The 20,138-nt window shown below is 36.1% G+C and overlaps 3 protein-coding genes and 1 long non-coding RNA gene across 4 annotated transcripts; 3 read left to right on the top strand and 1 right to left on the bottom strand.

The window, feature by feature from the left end:
* Positions 1 to 2,064: 2,064 nt before the first annotated feature.
* LOC119068901 lies at positions 2,065 to 16,285 on the bottom strand. Its single transcript, XR_005086243.1, has 4 exons — positions 16,187 to 16,285; positions 3,608 to 3,615; positions 2,729 to 2,735; positions 2,065 to 2,075 (listed from the first exon to the last, which is right to left on the bottom strand). It is a non-coding gene; the product is annotated as an uncharacterized LOC119068901 (long non-coding RNA).
* On the top strand, positions 4,049 to 7,038 carry LOC119068859 (late secretory pathway protein AVL9 homolog). Its single transcript, XM_037172695.1, has 9 exons — positions 4,049 to 4,369; positions 4,507 to 4,588; positions 4,660 to 4,860; positions 4,947 to 5,115; positions 5,186 to 5,347; positions 5,431 to 5,690; positions 5,755 to 5,836; positions 5,908 to 6,411; positions 6,471 to 7,038. Exons 1-9 carry the CDS (start codon positions 4,292 to 4,294, stop codon positions 6,811 to 6,813), a joined length of 1,881 nt encoding a protein of 626 aa, XP_037028590.1. The 5' UTR covers positions 4,049 to 4,291; the 3' UTR covers positions 6,814 to 7,038.
* Positions 11,677 to 12,834, top strand: LOC119068889. The gene is made up of 4 exons (XM_037172756.1): positions 11,677 to 11,823; positions 11,882 to 12,087; positions 12,430 to 12,565; positions 12,622 to 12,834. Exons 1-4 carry the CDS (start codon positions 11,808 to 11,810, stop codon positions 12,702 to 12,704), a joined length of 441 nt encoding a protein of 146 aa, XP_037028651.1. The 5' UTR covers positions 11,677 to 11,807; the 3' UTR covers positions 12,705 to 12,834.
* LOC119068874 lies at positions 14,675 to 16,370 on the top strand. Its single transcript, XM_037172713.1, has 3 exons — positions 14,675 to 14,867; positions 14,935 to 15,929; positions 16,175 to 16,370. The coding sequence occupies exons 1-3, from the start codon at positions 14,773 to 14,775 to the stop codon at positions 16,219 to 16,221; spliced, it is 1,137 nt and encodes a 378-aa protein (XP_037028608.1). The 5' UTR covers positions 14,675 to 14,772; the 3' UTR covers positions 16,222 to 16,370.
* Positions 16,371 to 20,138: the final 3,768 nt, after the last annotated feature.

Raw genomic sequence — 20,138 nt, 5'->3', positions numbered from 1 at the left:
ATGAATGAGCCACCGCTTCATGTATGGGTATTTGCAAAAATGAATGGAAAAATAGAATGTTGTCATTGCACTTGCATTGCTGGGTTATCGGAAAGTTGCAGTCATGTTGGAGCGATTTGCTATGCGATTGCGAATTTATGGGAATCCAATGAAACTGTACGTAAATTATTGATCACACCGTATATAGGTCTAAAAACATTAATTACAGAAATCTGTGACTGATTTTCTGTGTAAGTGGAATGTTCCAAGCTTCAAAGACGAATCAATGGGATTTATCGCAAATATTCGATTTCGACCCCGTTCTTCTGATAGACCAAAGCTTGAATCCAGTTTTATCGAATACTGCAATTCATTGACTCCATTTTCCGATCAATCAATAGAAACATTTATCAGGCAATGTCAGTTAGACGGAAACACCACAGCTATTGGAACGATTTTATTCCCAGAAGAAATACGTAAGACGAGCATAAAGGATAATATTTTCCTAGCAAGTTTATATAATAACTCCAATGAAAAAAAAACCCGGCGTGAATTGATTGAAATTGGAAAATCCGTGCCAATTGACCTTTCAAGCACCGAAGCTAATGAGATTTCTTGCTTAACTCTTTCAAGAAATAAATCAAAGTGCAGGTTTGCGCTGAAAAGAGGTCGTATAATAGCTTCAAACTTCAACGACTGTTGTCACGCAAACATTGAAAATCCCTCAATAAGTTTAATCAATCGAATAATGAATCCCATAAGTAATTTCCGTTGCTACCCAAAATACGCAATTGCAAAGAAGAAAAGAGCTCTTGACCAACATTTCAAAAGTACCTACATGCAACATCAAGAATTAGAGCAATACGAATGTGGTCTTATCATCAATCCTAAACTTCCCTATTTCGCCGCCTCTCCAGACATTTTAATAAATTGTGATTGTCATGGCGAAGGATGTGTTGTCATAAAGTTTATGAAAGTAATGGAATCGGCTGAAAGCTTCGAAGTTTTGTGTCAGGAGCCGAATCACATTTTAAACCAACATGACGATTCTTTTGAACTGGATAAAACCCATGATTTCTACTATCAGATTCAACTTCAAATCAACGTAGCTGAGTTAAAATACTGCGACCTTGTTATCTGGTCTCCTAAACCCAATCTTCGTCAGTTAATTATACGGGTGTACGCTGACTATGACTTTTGGAAAATGACTGTGGAAAAAGCCCAAAAATTTCATCAAATAGTTGTAATGCCAGAAATCTTAGGAAAAAGTTATACCAGAACAGGTAATATTGTTTTGAAAATCAAATTATTGTCAGTTATTTAATATCAAAGATTATTTGGGCTAAAATGCAGTTTATAGTAACCTAAGAGTAATTATACCTAGAGAGGAAATTTCAAACAAAATTACGTAAAATATGTGGTCCCCACAATCAAATACGAAATATGTGTTTGCCCTCTTAATTAAGAGTAGAGGGCAAATTGACCTATCCAAAGCAAACGCTTACATGTATTGGTGTAAAATTATACGAAATGTGTATCTTATACAAACTGATGTTGGGACCACATTTCTTCGTACCAATTTCCTCTCTAGGTATAATTACTCTAAGATAGAAACATTTGGGCTTTAGGTTTTTTTTTAATGAGGTAAATAGGGGAAGGTCACCTGATGATAATGCAACAAGAATTGGGCCGCGGAGCTGTGCCCTTGCAAATATTCACTACTAAATACTCTAAAATTGGAGTGCGAATATTATTGCGCCATGAGAAACACACAATTTTCTGTCGCAATTATATTTCGAGCGAACCGTGGATATATTTTTATATTAAAAATGATAATTTTCCCCTACCCACTAAACTAAAAAAAGCCTAAATCCCAGCTGTTTCTTCAAACTGCAGTTTAGCTCAAATGGGCAACGGAACCAACAAAAACAAATTGATATAAATTAGTGATTTGTTTTGTAACACTGGCGCTGAAAAAACAATCACAAAGACACGATCGGGTCACAAAGATGAAAATGCATTAGCACTCGAAATTTCACCAAGTTCACTTTATAAAGAGGAAACAATACGGAGGGAGACTCCAGAAGAAAACAAACCTAAGGATTGTAATGTCAGTTCTCAGCATCACGATTCATTTACTAAAATCGATGATTATAATACGAGGTACCTCATATAATTTTCGTAATACCGAAAACACCATTGAATTTAAATACTTTAAAACTAGGAACTTAATGAAATCAACCGTTGAAGAAATTTTGCTAACATTTTATGATTACGAAAATGACTTGCGGCAGTTATATTGCCAACATATCAATAAATTTGTAAGTCGTTGTTTATTTGGTTTTCGGTTAGTTTATATCCTAAATCCTATAAACAATTACATAATAATTTACAGAAAAGAAATTACAGATCAAAAGATCTACCAGATATGATTGCATTGGACATTTTAACTGAGGAGCAATTCAAAGCAATGGCTGATTTAGCAGAATTGAGATTGGTTAACAACTTAGAAGAGGAACATAACGTATGTGTCGATGTAGAATACTTTAAGTATAAAGTTAATTCGATTATCACAGTCCACAGACATAATTTTTGATACCGTGGTTCCAGAATGGGCTTTATCGGTCTTTTGTGAAAGTTTTAACTTAACCAGACCGGAGGCTATTCAAATAATAAGACTGCAAACGCAATCAGTAAATATCAGCGAATCCGATTTGTTAAATATATAAGTACTTAAAACTAGCTTAACAAGTGGTCTTATTTATAGATTTTTACTTAGATATTCAGGTGGCTTCATCCTTCAAAAGAAAATAGTAGACAACATTGTATATATGACGGTGATCGATCAACGTAAATATTTTGAAACAGTCTTGGACCAGGTCAGCCGCTAGTCATTAATTTTTAATGTAGGAGGTTTGTTTAAATAGTAGAATAAATTTTATGACTATGGATAACCACAGACACCATGCAATTCTAATTTACTTGAAAATTGAGGTTAGATTTTTAATGTTTTGATTTTGTGAGATTTAATTAACTTCTACTATCTTATTCACTACAGGAAGATTAAAATTAATATTCCTTAACCAATAAAGGGCTCAGAACACATAATTCTAATGGAAATGGCTAGATTAGAAGAGAATTTATCCGTCATTCTATTCAACACTAAATTTAAGTGATTTCGATACAGGCAGCACACGATTACTTACATCAAGTTTTCTGATCACTAATTTGTAAAAATCAACAATGATTATCGCCGAAAAACGGTTAAATTTCAATAAATTCTTCACAGTAAAAATTCGTGTCTGTTGGAACAAATTTGACATTAGTGACATTCAGTGTTGTCAGTTGCCGAGTCTGCAGACAACCTGTCGGTACCACAAATTTTACGTAATTCTGTTCGTAATTTCCTCTCATGATTACTCTAAGGCAATTTCTATGTTTACTGTTTTCTTAATAAATACTTCAAAAATTTCCCCTCTTTGCGAAGTTGCCTGCGAATGAATTACGATTGAATGTAAAGTGCAATACTGTTAGAAAAGGTTAGAAAATTCTCCTGACACAGTAAATATACATGGTCATCTGTTATCGACAGCAACGTCAAAAATAAGCTATATATACACACTGTCACGACTTTCTCTTACAGCAAAATATTTGAAGAAACCAACGAACTGCAAACCAAGCACCACAAAGAACACATATAAAGGGCCTAATCTAAGGGGTAGTCAGAATTTCTCATTGAAATAATGGATCGATAGGTCTCCTCGTATGTACTATAAAAACGCTTTTTGACAAGGCGAAAACAAACGAGAGGAGCATCCACAGCGCCATAACTTGATCGCTTTTGTGAACATCAGCTTGTGAGCAGCTTTTGGGTCATTTATGGTCTGTCCATACTATCCGGAGGTAATAGCGATTTCATATAAAGAAACTCACCTCTCAATGATTTTCATAGAAATATTAGTTTTAGAACCATATTTAGAGTACCACTAATGTCTGAAGTGCGTTAATTGCACTCGTCACTCGAAATCTGGCAAATTTTTTGCACGTTTTACAACTTTTAACAGACTTTCCCTGATATGTGTGGCTCCACCTTTCTTTCAGCAATAAAAACTACGCTCTTTGCTGTCACAGCTGTCACACAACCGTCAAATTAATTTTTTGGTGGATATAAATTTTTTGGTGGATATAAATTTTTTGTGTGTTTGGTGTGTTTCGCGATTGTTCCGAGCTGTCAATTTGAGAAGTACAGTAAAAAAAAAAAAAAAAAAATATTTTCGCAGGTTGTTTTCTTATTTCGAAATGCATTGTTGATATGATGTCCGAATCGAATATGAAGTCGTCAATTTTGCATATTATTGTGGTCGGATTTCATCATAAAAAGGGGTGTCAAGTAAGTTAAGTGCATAATATGCCTTCTAGTATGTCGTTGCCTCCTTACGCAAATTGTTTCACTTTCATTTTTATTGATTATAAAAGTCTTGTACCAGTCGAAGTAAACAATCCGATGTTAAAAATACAATTTTTTAGGTCGAATTTTCGTATCCACCTCTCATAGCCGATAAACCAGATAATGAATGTCCATCAGGATGGAAATACTTGCCAACATTAGGTATGTGAAGATAATAGATAATCTGCGCGTTACAATTTTATCCATACCGGACGGTTTGTTATCGTTAACAGCTCTACCAGATGGATCACACAATTTCTGCGACGATTCTGTGTATTTTAACCTGCCTAGTCTAACAATTCCAAATAAAAGTGTTTACGGTGTGTCTTGCTATCGCCAGATACCAGTTGAGAACCTCAAAGTACGACCCGCCGATGTGACAAGAAGCACCGTTCAGAAATCTATCGTCATTCTATCGTCACAACCCATTTACGGTAAGCCGTTGTTGATTCATCGATTCACAATTTTGCAATTTTGACGTTTGATTTCAATGCGTTTCCTTATCGCTCCATTAAATCAGGCTACATCGAAGTGAAATTGTCGCTGATAGCCGATGCCTATTTCAACCTTGGTGACTTTGAAATGCGAGACATGCTCAAAGATGCGTACAATCAGTTGAATTCGTGTTTGGAACACAATTTGCGGCCGTCCGTTTATGTGGGCCTTCCAATTCGCGATATTGTGTTGAAGTAAGCTGGTTGCGCAAGAGAATACCTAGAGTTTTGCATCAATTGAATGTTTCCCAATGCTTCCTTTCAGGTGGCGTTACAAATTGTTGATCTTATTCAAATTGCTGTTGCTACAGAAACGGGTCATTTTCTTCGCTTCACCGGTGCGTCCAATGTGTTCACTAATTATGGTTGTGTCGTCTCTCTATCCGGAACTGATACAAAAAGGATTTCATCAAGTCGCTTGCGTTCGGTAAGGGTTTCCTTAGTTATTACAACATTATGTGGCCCTCGACTGTACTGCAAAGTCATTAAACATTAAAATTTGTACCACAGAACATCCAGACCGATATCGCCAATGCCTAATTTTGAGGGAAACGATAGCATTGACGATCCTGCATCCTCATACGATGTTAGTACGATATGTGATGATACCGTGAACCCAGTACCATCTGAAACCAATACTGAGACAAAGTCCGAAACCGTCAAAGACGATAATCCGTTAGATGAAGTCACAACCGAAGAAACGAAAGACGACAGCAAAAGAAACGAAAAGAATTCGCTTCAACGGGATGTTAGTGTAGATGCACTTTCGAGTGAGTATAGGGTAGAGGCTAGGAAACGCTACGAAATGTTGACGATTCTGAATTATTGTTGTAGATAATCTCAAGGCGCTTTCATCGATAAAGTCAGATCTATGGAACGCACCAATACCAATATTTAACAATGGAAATCTTTGCTTGTAAGTACACCCGTTTGTTCAACGCACATCGATTGTTACAGCTGCCATTAACGAATTCATTTTCTCCGCAGGCCATATCTCTCATTACCTTACATGGATTTGTTGTCGGATCCATCAATAAACAGTTTTTTAATCGGCACATCCAACATCCTGTTCAAACAGAAACGACAGCTTTCCGATGTGGTTCTCGTTGATGTCGAAAATTGTACAATCGAAACGATGGACGTGGACTTGAAACGTCAGCTAACTTTAACCACCGAAGATCTGCGATTCGTCGATTATATTGTACGGCATGCTCAGTCGCCCAAACAGGATGCGGAAGGTAGTCAAGATTGGATCCGAGAACAATTTGCCGGTTACATGGTGGCTATGGTTCGAACATCTTTGTTACCGGATGGCTGCAAAGAAATCGATCAATTCAACGGTACGTTCATGTCGGCATGGTCGAAAACAGACAGTTATCAAGATTGGCGGGAGGGCTTGCATGACGATTTGAGTATTTTCGAGAATGTTCAAAGTGGTCATCCATGTTCGGGTACACTGTCAGTGGCTGATATGAAACTGAAAATTGCACAGTGAGTTGAACGAACCAGAAATTTTGTTGTTCGATTTTCGTAACCAATTTTCTTGGCAGAACTATGAACAACAGCGAAAGTGGACGTAAAATAAATCAAGCTGTGAACACAACTAGTCGAGCTGTCGGGGGAGCACTGACCCAGGCGAAGGGAGCAATATCTAGTTGGTGGTCAGCAATCACAACGCAACCAGTATTGTACAACGAGGATGACAGTCTCGACAAGCGGAATCTTGACGGAAATAACAAAACCATTGGCGACTCAAACCTGGATGCTCTTGATTGCGATGTGATGAATGACGAGGACAGTAAGGAGGAACATTTCCATGTACCAGATAATCATGGCGTTGGAGTGGTTGAAATTGGACGCGAAGCTAACTGTATCGACAGAAATGTAATTTAACAGTTTCAGTGCGATCATCAGTGCAGTCACGGAAAACGGAAAAGGTTCGCGAGATTCACGAGATTCACCAAAGATGGAGCGTATTTACCTCATGACATAATACAAAAACGGAGCACGAATTGGTTTGTTGCTTGCTCTGCGTGTTACTTCAAACACACTTCAGTTGTAGTGTTTTGCTTCTTGTCTTGCCATAAAAAACATTTTGTTTACGGATTTGAATCGGAACAGAGTTTTTGCTTTAATTTAATTAGACGAAAACACACACACCCACGGTACTTAAACACTTATTTGATGGACAAATCGAAAATTGGAAAAATCATTTTCTTCCCTTTAGTCAAATGCAATTTGTCGGTCGAGACTGTCGACTATTATACATTCCTATGGAAACGTACGCTTTCGTTTGCTTATACACTTTCGAAAATTATTAAAGAAATTCGCAATCATACACCATTATTGGTTAGACTAAATAAAATTTATTGAGTGGACAATTTATTGAGGCAATTTTAGATGCGTTCAAAATGTAAAATAAAAATTTAGAAGTAAATTTATTGCTGTAAAATTTGTAATTTTGAAATTTTAAATGGAAATTTTGAATCAATAAAAACAATCTTAAAATAATACAACACAACAGGTCAGTACGGTCAGAACGGTCGACTTTATCAATAATTCTTCACAGAACGGCTGAACATATCATTAGTTAGTCAATTAATCGAATCAACTTCATCTTTCGACTGAAGAATGTTTAACAAATTAAAAGAAAATCCTTTACTTCATCAGCTATAGCAAACATTTTGCTATAAATTACACCTGTCGTGTTAATCCAAAACACCATATCGACTTTGTATATTTGCTTTAATAGTGCTTTGGGATTTCTTCCACTAAAATTTTCCGTCAATGCGATACGGTGTTTTGGCTTCACAGCGAGACATCGGTTGACATAGTACTTAATGAGGGCTTCCGAAATTCTTGTTTTCAGACATACTGCAGCTGACATACATTGTGGAAAGTCCAAATTTTTTCGTGAAAAATAAAAATGTAATTGAAAAGTAAAGTTTCTTCTGGAGGGTCTAGAGTGCCAGTCAAAAATCAGTCAAAAATTTGAAAAACTGACTGTCAAATTTACTTTTTCTTTATGAAATTAGTCATTCGCAACCAATACCTTCATTTAGACGCCATTTCGCATTATCGATGCTATGCGACAGCTGAGGTATTACATGCTTTTATCCCTTTAGTTCGAAATTGTTTACCTCGAAAACAGATATATCAACAATTAAATGAAATAGTACGTACCACTGCCCATAATGTTTATTTTTACGCCTTCGGTCGGTTCATAATCGTCACTATAATCTACTATTCGTACTAACGTAATAATCTAGTCAATTTGCTTTAACGGTCATTTGTAACGTATGCAGGCATTCCACGATAAATTTAAAGTAAAACAGTCGAAAAGTGAGTAAAGTTAGAGAAAATAGTTGCTAAAAATAGTTGGATTTTTAACGAAAAAGTAGGGAAAAAGTGAGTTAACACCAATTTTTATAACCTAACGATCCCCATTGAAAATAGTGTCATTTCGATAACCATCTTCAATTTTAACTTTAGAGACAATGATCTTGACCATCGAAATTTTGAAATACCGCGTAAGTTTGTTTCAGATTAAAATTTATTCCACAATTTTCTGAGGATCAAGCCATAAATTCTTAGGATTAAACTTCATGGATATTGGATAGTTATGAGTATTGGAGCAAGTTACTTTCACTTTCTTCATCCTCGAACTCTTCAACAACTACTTTGTCCAGATTGGCATTTACGCAAACCAAGGTAGTTGACGATCGATGTTCCGAAACCAAAGGTTGAATAGGATGTACAAAGGTCGATAAAAGGATTGCTTTAAATGGGATTTATTACTTCCTCCAAAAGGTTGACATAATTGATTCTAATTTCTGATATTATAAATTATATGAAAAAGCCACACAATCTCATATGGACTGCGCTAACTTGAAGAGTTTCAATTCGCTAGTCACGCGATGGTAATGAGTTTGAAATTTTCTTATAAATACTCTTGGAGGAATCAAAGGAAATAAAAGGTTATTCAATGAGAAATTGCAAATTGGTAAATTAATGCCACTTCTGGCTAACTCCAATTTTTATTAGAGTCTTATGTACGACCTGACAATATTTAAAATTTTTCTCCATGTGTCTCAACACGTAATCAGTTGGGTTTGTAATAATTATTATAATTATATCGAGGGCAACATCACCAAAGGGCACATTTCCAATATCTCAATAACTACTGAATCGATTTTGATAAACTTTTTTTCCCCTTACTACGGTAAAAAGTTATGAATTTTAAGCCCGACATAAATTTCAGTGAAATTAGCATTTTTCGTCATATTCAATTTTCCAACAATATCTTCCGCACCATATGACGATTGACTTCATATCAGGCTCAAAATTTATTACTTTTGACCAGGGTTCCGCCATAACGTTATTTTTATCATTATTTTTTTGTTCCGTGATGTAACGGTACAAAAACGGTCAATTTATAACGTTTTTTCTTTCAGAACAGAAAATTAAAAGTTACAACTCGTAATTTTACGCCCGTAACGAACATCTATAACGTTATTTGTACCTGTAACAATATTTAAGAACTACGCTTTCAGAATACTGAACGATTTTTAGAAATATCATTATAACGTTACATGATATGGTTGAATTTTTTAACGTTAAGAATTGTAACGAAAAGACAATAAGTTTAACCGATAACGTTACAATATGGAACTTTTCTATAAAGTTATAACGTTAAGGAACCCTGCTTTTGACTAGATACCTTTCAAGGAATTTTTTTAAAGATCAAAATCGGTTGAATATTTTATTAAATTTATAATTTTTTTGAAAAAAGTTTGTTTTTTTTAGTTTTTTGACAATATATTAAGAATTACATGGCCGAAGGACTCAATGTCGGGGTTAAAATTCATAACTTTTTACTACGTTTCAGGGAAAAAAAAGTTTATCAAAATCGGTCCAGTAGTTTCCGAGATATCTGAGATATCTGTTGTGGTTATAGAACGTGCATTATTTATAGAAACCATATTTAAGTTAGTTGTCAATGTTGGCAATATGTATTTAAACAAAAACTGTTTAAGACCACTGACCAGAGACCGATATGTGAAATATGTTCTGACCTACTGACCAAATAAAATCCACGTAAGGGGTACAAATATGAAGTGGTCAATAAAAAATAAGTTCACTCATAGAATGCAAGGTCCTGGCAAAAGTATTAATCGTTTTCCACGATATTGTTAAGTTTACTAGATAAGGAGAAACGGTTGCAGCGTCGCAGGAGCGGTTTTGAAGTTCTACTTGTAAATAACTACATTGTCGACGATATTTTTTTTTAAAGTGAATGTGGGACATAAAGTATGTTCAGCTTTTAATACTCACTACAATTATATGTCACCACTTTCTATGTTGAAAAAATTTGAATATCGGACATAAGCGGCAAAAGTACATTAAAGGGCAGACACAAATATGTAGAGGGAAAATATGGAAAACCTTACCATCCTACTGATTTTCTCCGAGTCTTACTCTGAAAGGAAACGCAAGTGTATTGCATTTGAGGGCTCACTATACCCCACGGAAATAATTTATTTTCATCACACGAACTACGAAAATTGTAATTTTCGGTTCCTTGCCTTCGGCGCGGGCAGCAACTCTCGCACACGGTTGAATTTCTTTACTTTCGTCCCTTGTGATCCAAATAACTATTACGTAATGTCATTTGTGATAATTGTCGTTTCCGCTTTGGTTCGTAAGTAATAGAAATCATTTACTTGCTTGGATTTTTTTCGCAAAGTGTAAGAGTTGCAGCCCGAGCCAAACACAAGGGCTACAATCTCACTGCGGAGTACACTAGTTGTTTCACTTCTTTTTTTACCATTTCATACGTTTTTCTACAAAAAAAATTGTTTGTTGTGGAACCACAGGTAAGTAGGGCAAATATACTATTTACGTGACGGGCGTAAATTACGACAATTGACTAACATAGTGCTATCGTACTGCTATCGTAACATTTACTAAATACTGCTATTTTTTTGTAACTGAAACGAGTTTTGGTGGGAGAAATTACTGAATTTCCCCCTACAATCGTTTCAAAATTCGGCTCATTTCTTATTGCTATTACGTTTATGTGCTGTACACAGTTTTAATTGACTCATATTGTATTATTTCAACGACGCAGTTGAATTTTTTTTCATACGAATACAATATGCAAGTGATGCCGGTCTTGTTACGACGAGTGCTTGACTTTTTGTCACAATTTGAGTCTGCCATCTGACTCTGATATGGATCGAATCCTGACATTAATAAAGGCTTACTTTGTTTTCCAATAAAGGAAATTTCAATTAATCTATAAATGTCCCGATTAACTATCCTAGATAATCCCCTTCCAACAAGTAGTTAAGAATTGTTCTTACGAAACTGGGATACATTCCCGATCTCCAAGCAAGGACATAATGTACTGTATTATGCTTTAGCGGGAGATATGACAACTTTACTTCCCGCTTCGGGAATGTTGACTGCAGACTGCAGTTGAATCAATGCGATAACCTCATTTGAATAAGCGTCTCTCGGTTAAAGATTATTTTCTGTGCAGGCACACACAAATAGGGAGCTAAAGTCACGGACCATAATTATAGTTTCATTATCTAGATGTACTCACCACTGGTGAGTCACCAAAATCAGTATTATACTAAGAGTTAGAAAAAAACTCTCAATGCTTCTTTAGCTACCGTTAGTGTCTGGTCTATAAGACATTTTCGTACGTTGAATCATCAACTCAAAATTAGTTCTTTGTCTTCAAGTTTTATTTTTTCAATTGGATCATATGAAGGTGTAAATAAACGAACAATAAATTTTACCATATTTCCGAATATATTAGCCAGTCGGAAACGATATATACCACGTCAGGATGGCGCAGTGCTTAATTCGCTAAGAAAATGGCATTGAAAATAGGTTCGGTATTCGGCTCTTTTTTATTCAATTTTTTTTTTAAACACTTTGCTATTTTCAGTTACATTTTCGCTTTTCTTCCTATCTTTGTCGGCTGGTGCATGGTGTGCAAGTAACACGACCATAACATTGAAATGTAACCGTTCAACTAAACTTCTATCACCTAATTGGCCTTCTTACTATGATAATGGATCTGCCGGTCGATATATAATTCAGGCCCCTGCATTCACTCAGATAACTGCCAAATGTAGCATAGACATGTTTGATGTAAGTTGTGAGTTGGACAGAATCACTCAATACTGTATAGTGTTTTACGTGTTACGGCATGCTTCATTTTCATTTACATTGCCTAATCACGTAAAGCATTGTACTCACGAGGTTCCAAGTTATGTATTTGATAAGTAGGGTGTTACAGCCCGACCCGAAGGGGAACCTCGGAAGTAATATACTATTATTCAAAAATGTGAGGTAAAGTTAACTTTACACTTGCACGAATCCAAAACTTTTGAATAATTATGTACATTACTAAACAATGGGGCAAATGATGGAAATGCCCCATTGTTAAGTATTGTACTATTACTAGAATGTAAAAAAATATCATACTTACAGCCATCGCCCAATCAAGCCTGTGCATCGGAACGATTTTATGTATTTACTGGCGGAAGTTTTGACTATTCAACAGCTGAAGTGTTATGTGGTATTCAAGAGTTCACTCGTATATCAACAGACAACCAGTTGAGGATGGGTACAATTTTTTTAAAACAATTTTTGTGTAAAGAAACTGAAATTCTGCCTTTTTAGCTTATGTAAGCGTACGCTACAGCGGAAAATTTAGTTGTGATCTGATCGCTAAACCGATTTCCCTAATTACAATTCTCACGTAGAATGTACCTCTCTAGGTATGATGCAATTACGGATTATATTTTACATATGGAAACGACCTAAGCACATTACTACCGGACAAGATGTTATCCTGTAGCAAGTAGAAATAAAATATTTCTTCAGCTTTTATTACTAACTGGTTTTAATCGAATTAATGCAATTCCTTTTGGAAAGGTGGCATCATTTCCTTCCATTATATTCTATCGATTTGATAATGTTTTCTACAGAATTTCAATGTAAACGAAAACCTGAAAAGTTCTAAAAATACGCACCACAAGATCTCAGAGCACGAGACAATTATGACCTTAGATGTTTCTTTTTTGCCTTTTGATCAGTCACCATTTTTCGATCAAAGGATTTCCAAGCTCTTGCCATCAACTTAGTTCCCGGACCTCATCAAATGTGCCAATTTTAATGTGTTAGCTTCAATACGTTTCGTTTTGTCCTAATTCACTGTTTGGCTGTCCACAATGCATGACTTATTTATTTAAATAATCAGTTACAAATTACGAGATCGATTTGGAGATAGGTGGGAATATCAGCAAAATTCTCTGTATGGTACCATCATCGATACAATATAGAGTAGATTGGAAGAAGATTGGAAGACACATGAAGAACGAAAATTCGGAACACAACACAACACAAAACAAAGCGAAGGGACATTAAAAGGTACATTCAAAAAGGAAGGGCGCGCTTTCTTAGAACGTAAGTTACGTTACACATACATTCCTATATTCTTTCCGCACAAATGTTCTTCGTGTGTAACAATCTACCCTATATTATATCGATGGGTACCACATGCCTTTTTTACATACCCTTCGTGGTGGGTAATATTTCTCATTAGACATCCGGCATTTGTTGGTCGCTACGTCACACGTCGTCATACGTCCCAAGTTGGATACGTCACTGTCACTGTCACACATAGAGTGTTATGATGAAAGAGAAAGATCTATTTTGACATGTACCCCAAGGCAAGTTCGGCAAGTTATAATAAACCAGTATTTGGTCCTCTCACTCGCCACTCACTCGTAAGATGTTGAAAGAGAAGCAAATACTTAGACAAGTATCCCAAGGCAAGTTATAATGAACTGGTATTCGGTCGTCTCGCTCCGATCATAACACTCAATAGATCATATTCAAGGCCGTTTAAAATGTCATCCACGTCAAGAAATGCCATCCACGTTTAAAAAAAATCATACAAATGAATGAATGAAAGAATCATTGAACGAAACTTAAGTGAGGTTAAGTTTGAAAGTAAGTACCTACCGTATCTTGAAGATATTGCTGAATTAATGAACAAAACATTCTAGGAATGGTAGGGTGAGTGTAGGAAGTTTTAGAGCGAACAGTGAAAGTTAGTTCTCCTGAAACGGTCGCAACAATAAGGGATTATCATAAATTCATTGCCTCTCGTCTCACCATCTATCGTACTTTTTGTAGTTTTTGTAGTTTCACATTCGCATCAACTCTGATTGAATTTAACAAAAAGGCAATCAAGCAGAATTTAGCAACAACTAATGTGCTAGGCGTCTAAATGGCATTTACCCACCAAAAATACTTATGACCAGACTTGAAGATCTCGCATCTGTTGCACAAATAACTAATTTTTCTAACCGGTCATAGCTTTTTCCAAGGTAAATATAGTGAGGAGGTAATGCCATTCAGACGCGCGGCCTAGCCCATAAGTTTGATGCCAATGACATCTTTTTTTAAATGGTTGACTACGATTTACTTGTATTTCACAAAAATATTTTCGCTATCTCACAACAGATGGCCCGACTTTCTATTCGATTTTTTGCTTTCTACGAAGGGATGAGATGGCGTTTGTATCGAACTTTCGTGCCACCGCACATCTGATTCGGTTATATATAGCATTACCTCCTCACTATATTTACCTTGGCTTTTTCCAGCACACAAGAAATCAGCGCTACCAACTGAAAGAAATGTTCCCCACAAAGATATGTTGGTAGGCGTCTTCCAAAACTCAATTTTGCGTAATCATTCTTGATCAGGTCGAAACGGTGATTTGAAAGTCGTGTGTTCCACGTATATAATTTTATATCCAGAACAATGAATATCAACGATCTGCCTCGTGAAATTTTGATAAAAGTTTTTCGATTTCTGAATGGAAGAACCTTGAAAAATGCAACATTAACATGCAAACTGTGAGTGTGTTGACAGAATTACCTGTCTCTTAAACTCTTAACCATCGTGTGGTTTCTCTCCTTTTAGGTGGAACAATTTAATCGAATCAGAATGTCGATGGTCATCAGTACCGGACTGGCTCGAAAAAGCCCATCGGGGGTTCCATGCAACTCAATTTAAAAGGACCCACAAATTAAAAATTCTCTTACAAAAATCCAAAAGGCCCATCGGGAATCCCCCGAATTCACCGTATGGCCAGTCCGGGCCTGATGGTAATTGCATATGTTCTACGATAAGGATGGTAATCTTCGGTCCAAGTATCCTCCTGTCAGTGCAGTACAGAAGATTAATTTTATCCTGGCCACCAATCGCAAATTCGGCACTTATTGACAAACTTATTGCATTTGCTGAACTTCTGCGTCTCATGCCAAATTTGAAGCACGTCGCTATAAAAACGAAAAATTTGAACTGTGCACCCGATGTGCTATTGGATCAAGTTTTACCGGATCTCAACAAATTGAAAACACTGGAGATGTCTGTCAATGATCGACGAATCATTAAGTGCTTCAGAAAAGCAAAACTCACAACAATAAAAATTGAGGAAGACCATTTGGAACATCATCATTACGGTCCATTGGTAGATTTCCTTGCATCGCAGGAGATGTTGACGTCATTAATTTTTGACGGCTATTTCTCTTTGTTGCTGGATGAGGTGGGAAAATTGGATGTTTCATTTCAGTTGACGAAATTAGCGGTTACAGGCACGCGCGGTCTAAGTTCATTGGATGATAGCGAACACTTATTGAGATTTGTTAAATCGCAGGCGGAAAATTTAACAAAACGTAAATTAGGATTTGGTTGCCCTAGTTCGGTGTATGACTGCTTATTTGCCAGTATGCCGAAATTAGACACTGTGAGTTTGATAATCGACGGAATACCCCGGGACAACGACTTTTACGAACGATTGAAAGAGAATGGCAATGTTCGTACTTTGAAAATGCTGGATTATGGGAAGTATGCGTGCTTTTTGGACGATGTTCAATTCGTCGGCAATTTTTTCGAAAAACTTCCAAACATACGACGTCTAATGTTACTGTATACCGGCTACGTGAACAAAAATGTTTTACTAATGGCACAACATTTAAGCAAACTCGAATCGTTTTACATTGGCTTAATTGATAAGAATTCAGTTGGCTCAATGGATTGTGTGCAATTGTCCAATCTGAAAACGCTGCACATTAAATTTTTGCGTGGCAGAATCAATTGGAAACAATTCACTAAGGTCCATTGTCTGTTGGCCGAATTAAGCATAGAGAGAATGGAAAAGTCATATCTCAACAGCGACGATATCGATCAAATAACGACCAACGTTGATCTACAGAGCATACGGCTTGGTATCGGTTTTGTGGCGGACGATCGATTCTTTGAAACTATTCGGTTTTGGAATTACATAAATCTTGCATGAATGACACGGAATTGAGGGAGAGCGTGGAAATCAATGTGCTTCGATTGTGCGATGATATCTCATATGGAATGAATATTTTGAATAGATGATCAGTGAATGTATACAATTTTGGTTTACTGAATATCAACATTAGAGTGCCTTTAGTTATATAGTCACACAAATAAATTCAATTGGTTCTGGAGTTCCTTAAAAAATTGTGTCTGCATTGCATTAATAAACGTCTGCCTAAAATGTGACATCCGTCAAGCCTGAGTGGTATCAACGCACTTCAAGCAAAAGTGTGACACACTATCAATTTTCAATACCCTATTTAGTTTGTCACTCATGCTTGAAATGTGTTGGTGGTATTCTAGCTCGACAGTCACACAACTGTAAAACACTGTAAAAATCCATTTCATACAAAATACAAAATTTGGCAGCTGTAGGATATAATCACTTTTGCTTGAAGTGCATTGCACTCGTGCAAGTAAGTTAAACTACGTCAAAATTGGTGGTAATTTGGCCTCTTTGAACCTAGGGACTTCACGTGCAAACCTTCGAAACGATAAAAAAAAACCAGAATTCAGCTTTTTAGACTTTATATATAATGATCAGGCTAATGGTAGGATCATACTACTATATACAGATCAAAGTCATTAAAATTTTTGTGTCAGAACGTATATATCTATGAAACATAACCATTTCATCAAACCATAACTCGAGCTGTGAATTATATCACGGCAGAGTAAAAGTAACCCAGGCAGGAGCGCTTGTTTGACTAGAGACCTGAATTACCTAGAAGCCTTATTTATTTTGCGAATCGGCTAGCCATGCCATCCGGATTTTTGACGAGTATGGTACCATGTGAATTTAGTTTTCTTGGTATAGCAAACTGTTCCATAATGTAGCCCAGGGTCCTAGGAGCATTTATCACACGCATCCAACCAACCACAAACTTGGCTGATTCATAAAAGTTAACAAATTTCACATTTTATGTAAGAAGTTAAGTCAGGAAAATTATCATTGGAAAGCTGAGGTACCAAGGAACTGTGTAAATTACATTTAAGGTGAAAAAAATTAAAGTGGTCGTCAAACCGGTCGAAATTTCTTTGGAGTAATAGGTGACATTTTAGAAATTGCCCTATCTCTTAATGCCAATAGTCCCTCCAGCACAAGTTGTTATATTCTTAGGAAGTACCGAGACTAAGCCTTCTAATGGAACCCTAAACCGTTAGGTTTGCTGATGCGCGCACCCGTTAGTAGTCAGAGATTTTTTTTTAATACAGTCACTGAAGCCAGTACAGCAAACAGCCCGATGTATTTGGTAGCTTATGTGATCAGTCTAGTCTAGCACTACAATCCCCTAAAATTTGAACGAAGTCGACCCTTTATTACCACAGATAATCAGGATGAAAAAATTTCCACCTGAAAACCACAGATTTTTCAAACAGCTCTACCACGAAAACGACAATTCCGAGAGAGGCGAATACCTCGTTGAACTCGTAATGAAGCAAGGATTCGATGGGTACCATACTCGACAAAAATCCAGATACGTTGGATTTGTCCTCCATACAAATTGTTCGAAGATTTCGCGATATCACTCTTAAATTTTTCAACTTATGTCAGTGTTCATTTGATTTCATTTTCATACAGTGTTTTAGGTCCCTCATTTGAAGTTTCTATAATGAACCGCTCCTTCCTTTCTATTCATTATATTTCCGTTTCACATAACGCTCTTAACTATACGCTCTTTTAACAAGTTTTCAATTTTACGAAATGAGACTTCCCCAGTAATAACCTTAGGTAGCGAATTGTACACTTTTATTCCCTTATAAAATAAGGCATTTTGACTAGTCGACCTCACTGCTGCTGTTAACTTTGTATCACACGAATGTCTTACAAATCTAGTTCGGCTTTCATAATTATACACAATCTTTCCCGTCAAATACTGAGGTGCTTTACCTTTAAGAATTCTATGGATGAACAACATGGTTTTATAAACTATTGATTTTTGCACACTCACTTGTCCTCACTTGTCTTTTGTAATCGTGAAACGTCAGTCTTATTGCACATAAACAGAATACTACTACAATATTCAAAATGAGGACGTATTATTGACTTATAAAGGTTCAACTTCTGATACTAAGCCTAGCAAGCACTGACACTTTCATCCCAACTTTCTTAGAAATAATGTAGTTAAGATATTTATCGAAAGAAAGTCTTTCATCTATTATCACACCTAAGTACTTTACATGGTCAACTATCGATAGTTTACTGTCATTTACAAAAATGAGCACTTCGTCTCTCTTAACCGATTTGTTCGTTATAATCGTCACTCTCGTTTTGTCCAAATTTAGTTTCAATTTATTTTGGCAGATTTTGCTGTACAAGGTGGTGAGATCGTTGTTTGTTTGAGATACCGCAACGTCTATATTTTCAGCAACCACATACATTAAAGTGTCATCTGCAAAGAGTCTCATTTTGCTGTGCTGAAGATCGGTTCCAAGGTCGTTGATGTAGAGGATAAACAGGGTTGGTCCAAGAATAGATCTCTGTGGTACGCCGAATTGTTTGTTTAATTCTTCCGAAATTACTTCACAAATTTTTACGACTTGTGTCCTATCGGTGAGATTGCTTTGAAACCATTTTAATTCTGTTCCTCGTACAATTTCTGAAGAAGTAGCCTCGGTGTGATTGTTTCGAATGCTCTCTGAAAGTCTGAAAGTCTTTGAATTGTTGAGGGCTTCTTTCCATTCATAGAGTATTTCATTGAGTGCTGTCTCACATGAGTGTTGACCACGAAAGCCCGACTGGTAATGACGTAATAACTGGTCGACGTGTATAAATTCTGCAAGTTGTTTGTCGTATATATCGTCTGTTTTGCATGCCTTGCATTATCTTCTCCATGAAAATCTGAGCGTATGGCTCAGTTAACTTGTCTTGTCGAAATTAAAAGTTTTAGGAGAGAGAAAATGATGAAAATATTTTAGTTTTAGTTTCGGCAGATTGATTAAAATGTCCTATCCCACCAAAATATAGATGTAATTCTATATAGCACTCTATTCGATACTGAACGTTAATTATAATTATTACCTGAAGAGAGTTAGGAAAAAATCATTTTTATCTCTACTGATCAATGAAGAACGATTTTTTTTGTTTGCGAAAGTTATTGTTCCATAATTTTAAATATTATAAACACTTGGATATATAAGCCATCGACGTAGAGTAATGTTTTCGTTTGTTACATATAAATATTGCCGTGTATTATATCTGAAAATTTCACGATTTCCGCTGTCTTAAAGGAGGCAGATCTTTTAAGATTCAGGTTATTACGTGGATGATAGATCAAATAACGGATAAGAGGGGGACGGTTAGGAATAACACATGATCTGAACAAAGTTTAGTCGACATTCGGTTTGGTTTTTCCTTTAAAGTCTTCTAATCTTAAAGTGGGAATCAAAATTCTCAATAAGGTACTGTAACGAGATGTTATATCTTAAATCCGGGTTTTTACCTATATTTTTGTTGATTTTTTTTTTTTTGAGTATATTCGAAGATTCTGCTGAAATTCTCGACGTAACCTGTTACGGATGGCTTGAACTCCTGATCTATTATTGAAAACAAATTTAGGAATAAACGAAAAGTTCTGACTAATACGAGGAAAACATGATCAAAAATGAAAAGGTCCGATTATCTAGGCTCCCGACCTTTTTTTTAACTTTCAAATTTAAAATTTAACTAAAAGAAGGTTGTAGCCCGCGCCAGGCCGAAGTCGAGAGCTACTGTTCAACTAGTCAGAGTTACGATGTACAATATTATGAAAGGAAGCACCTCCGGAAAATGAGTT

Source organism: Bradysia coprophila, assembly GCF_014529535.1.
Source record: "Bradysia coprophila strain Holo2 chromosome X unlocalized genomic scaffold, BU_Bcop_v1 contig_20, whole genome shotgun sequence".
In the NCBI taxonomy this organism is placed as follows: domain Eukaryota; kingdom Metazoa; phylum Arthropoda; class Insecta; order Diptera; family Sciaridae; genus Bradysia; species Bradysia coprophila.
This window is presented reverse-complemented; position numbering and strand designations above follow the sequence as displayed.

Coding starts and splice junctions, on each gene's coding strand:
- LOC119068889 (XM_037172756.1), top strand. Junction 12,088..12,429: donor GTAGCATAGACATGTTTGAT/GTAAGTTGTGAG, acceptor TCATACTTACAG/CCATCGCCCAATCAAGCCTG. Junction 12,566..12,621: donor AGACAACCAGTTGAGGATGG/GTACAATTTTTT, acceptor CTGCCTTTTTAG/CTTATGTAAGCGTACGCTAC.
- LOC119068859 (XM_037172695.1), top strand. CDS start 4,292: ATGATGTCCGAATCGAATATGAAGTCGTCAATTTTGCATATTATTGTG. Junction 4,589..4,659: donor GAAATACTTGCCAACATTAG/GTATGTGAAGAT, acceptor TATCGTTAACAG/CTCTACCAGATGGATCACAC. Junction 5,116..5,185: donor ATTCGCGATATTGTGTTGAA/GTAAGCTGGTTG, acceptor GCTTCCTTTCAG/GTGGCGTTACAAATTGTTGA.
- LOC119068874 (XM_037172713.1), top strand. CDS start 14,773: ATGAATATCAACGATCTGCCTCGTGAAATTTTGATAAAAGTTTTTCGA. Junction 14,868..14,934: donor GCAACATTAACATGCAAACT/GTGAGTGTGTTG, acceptor CTCTCCTTTTAG/GTGGAACAATTTAATCGAAT. Junction 15,930..16,174: donor AAAACTTCCAAACATACGAC/GTCTAATGTTAC, acceptor AGAATGGAAAAG/TCATATCTCAACAGCGACGA.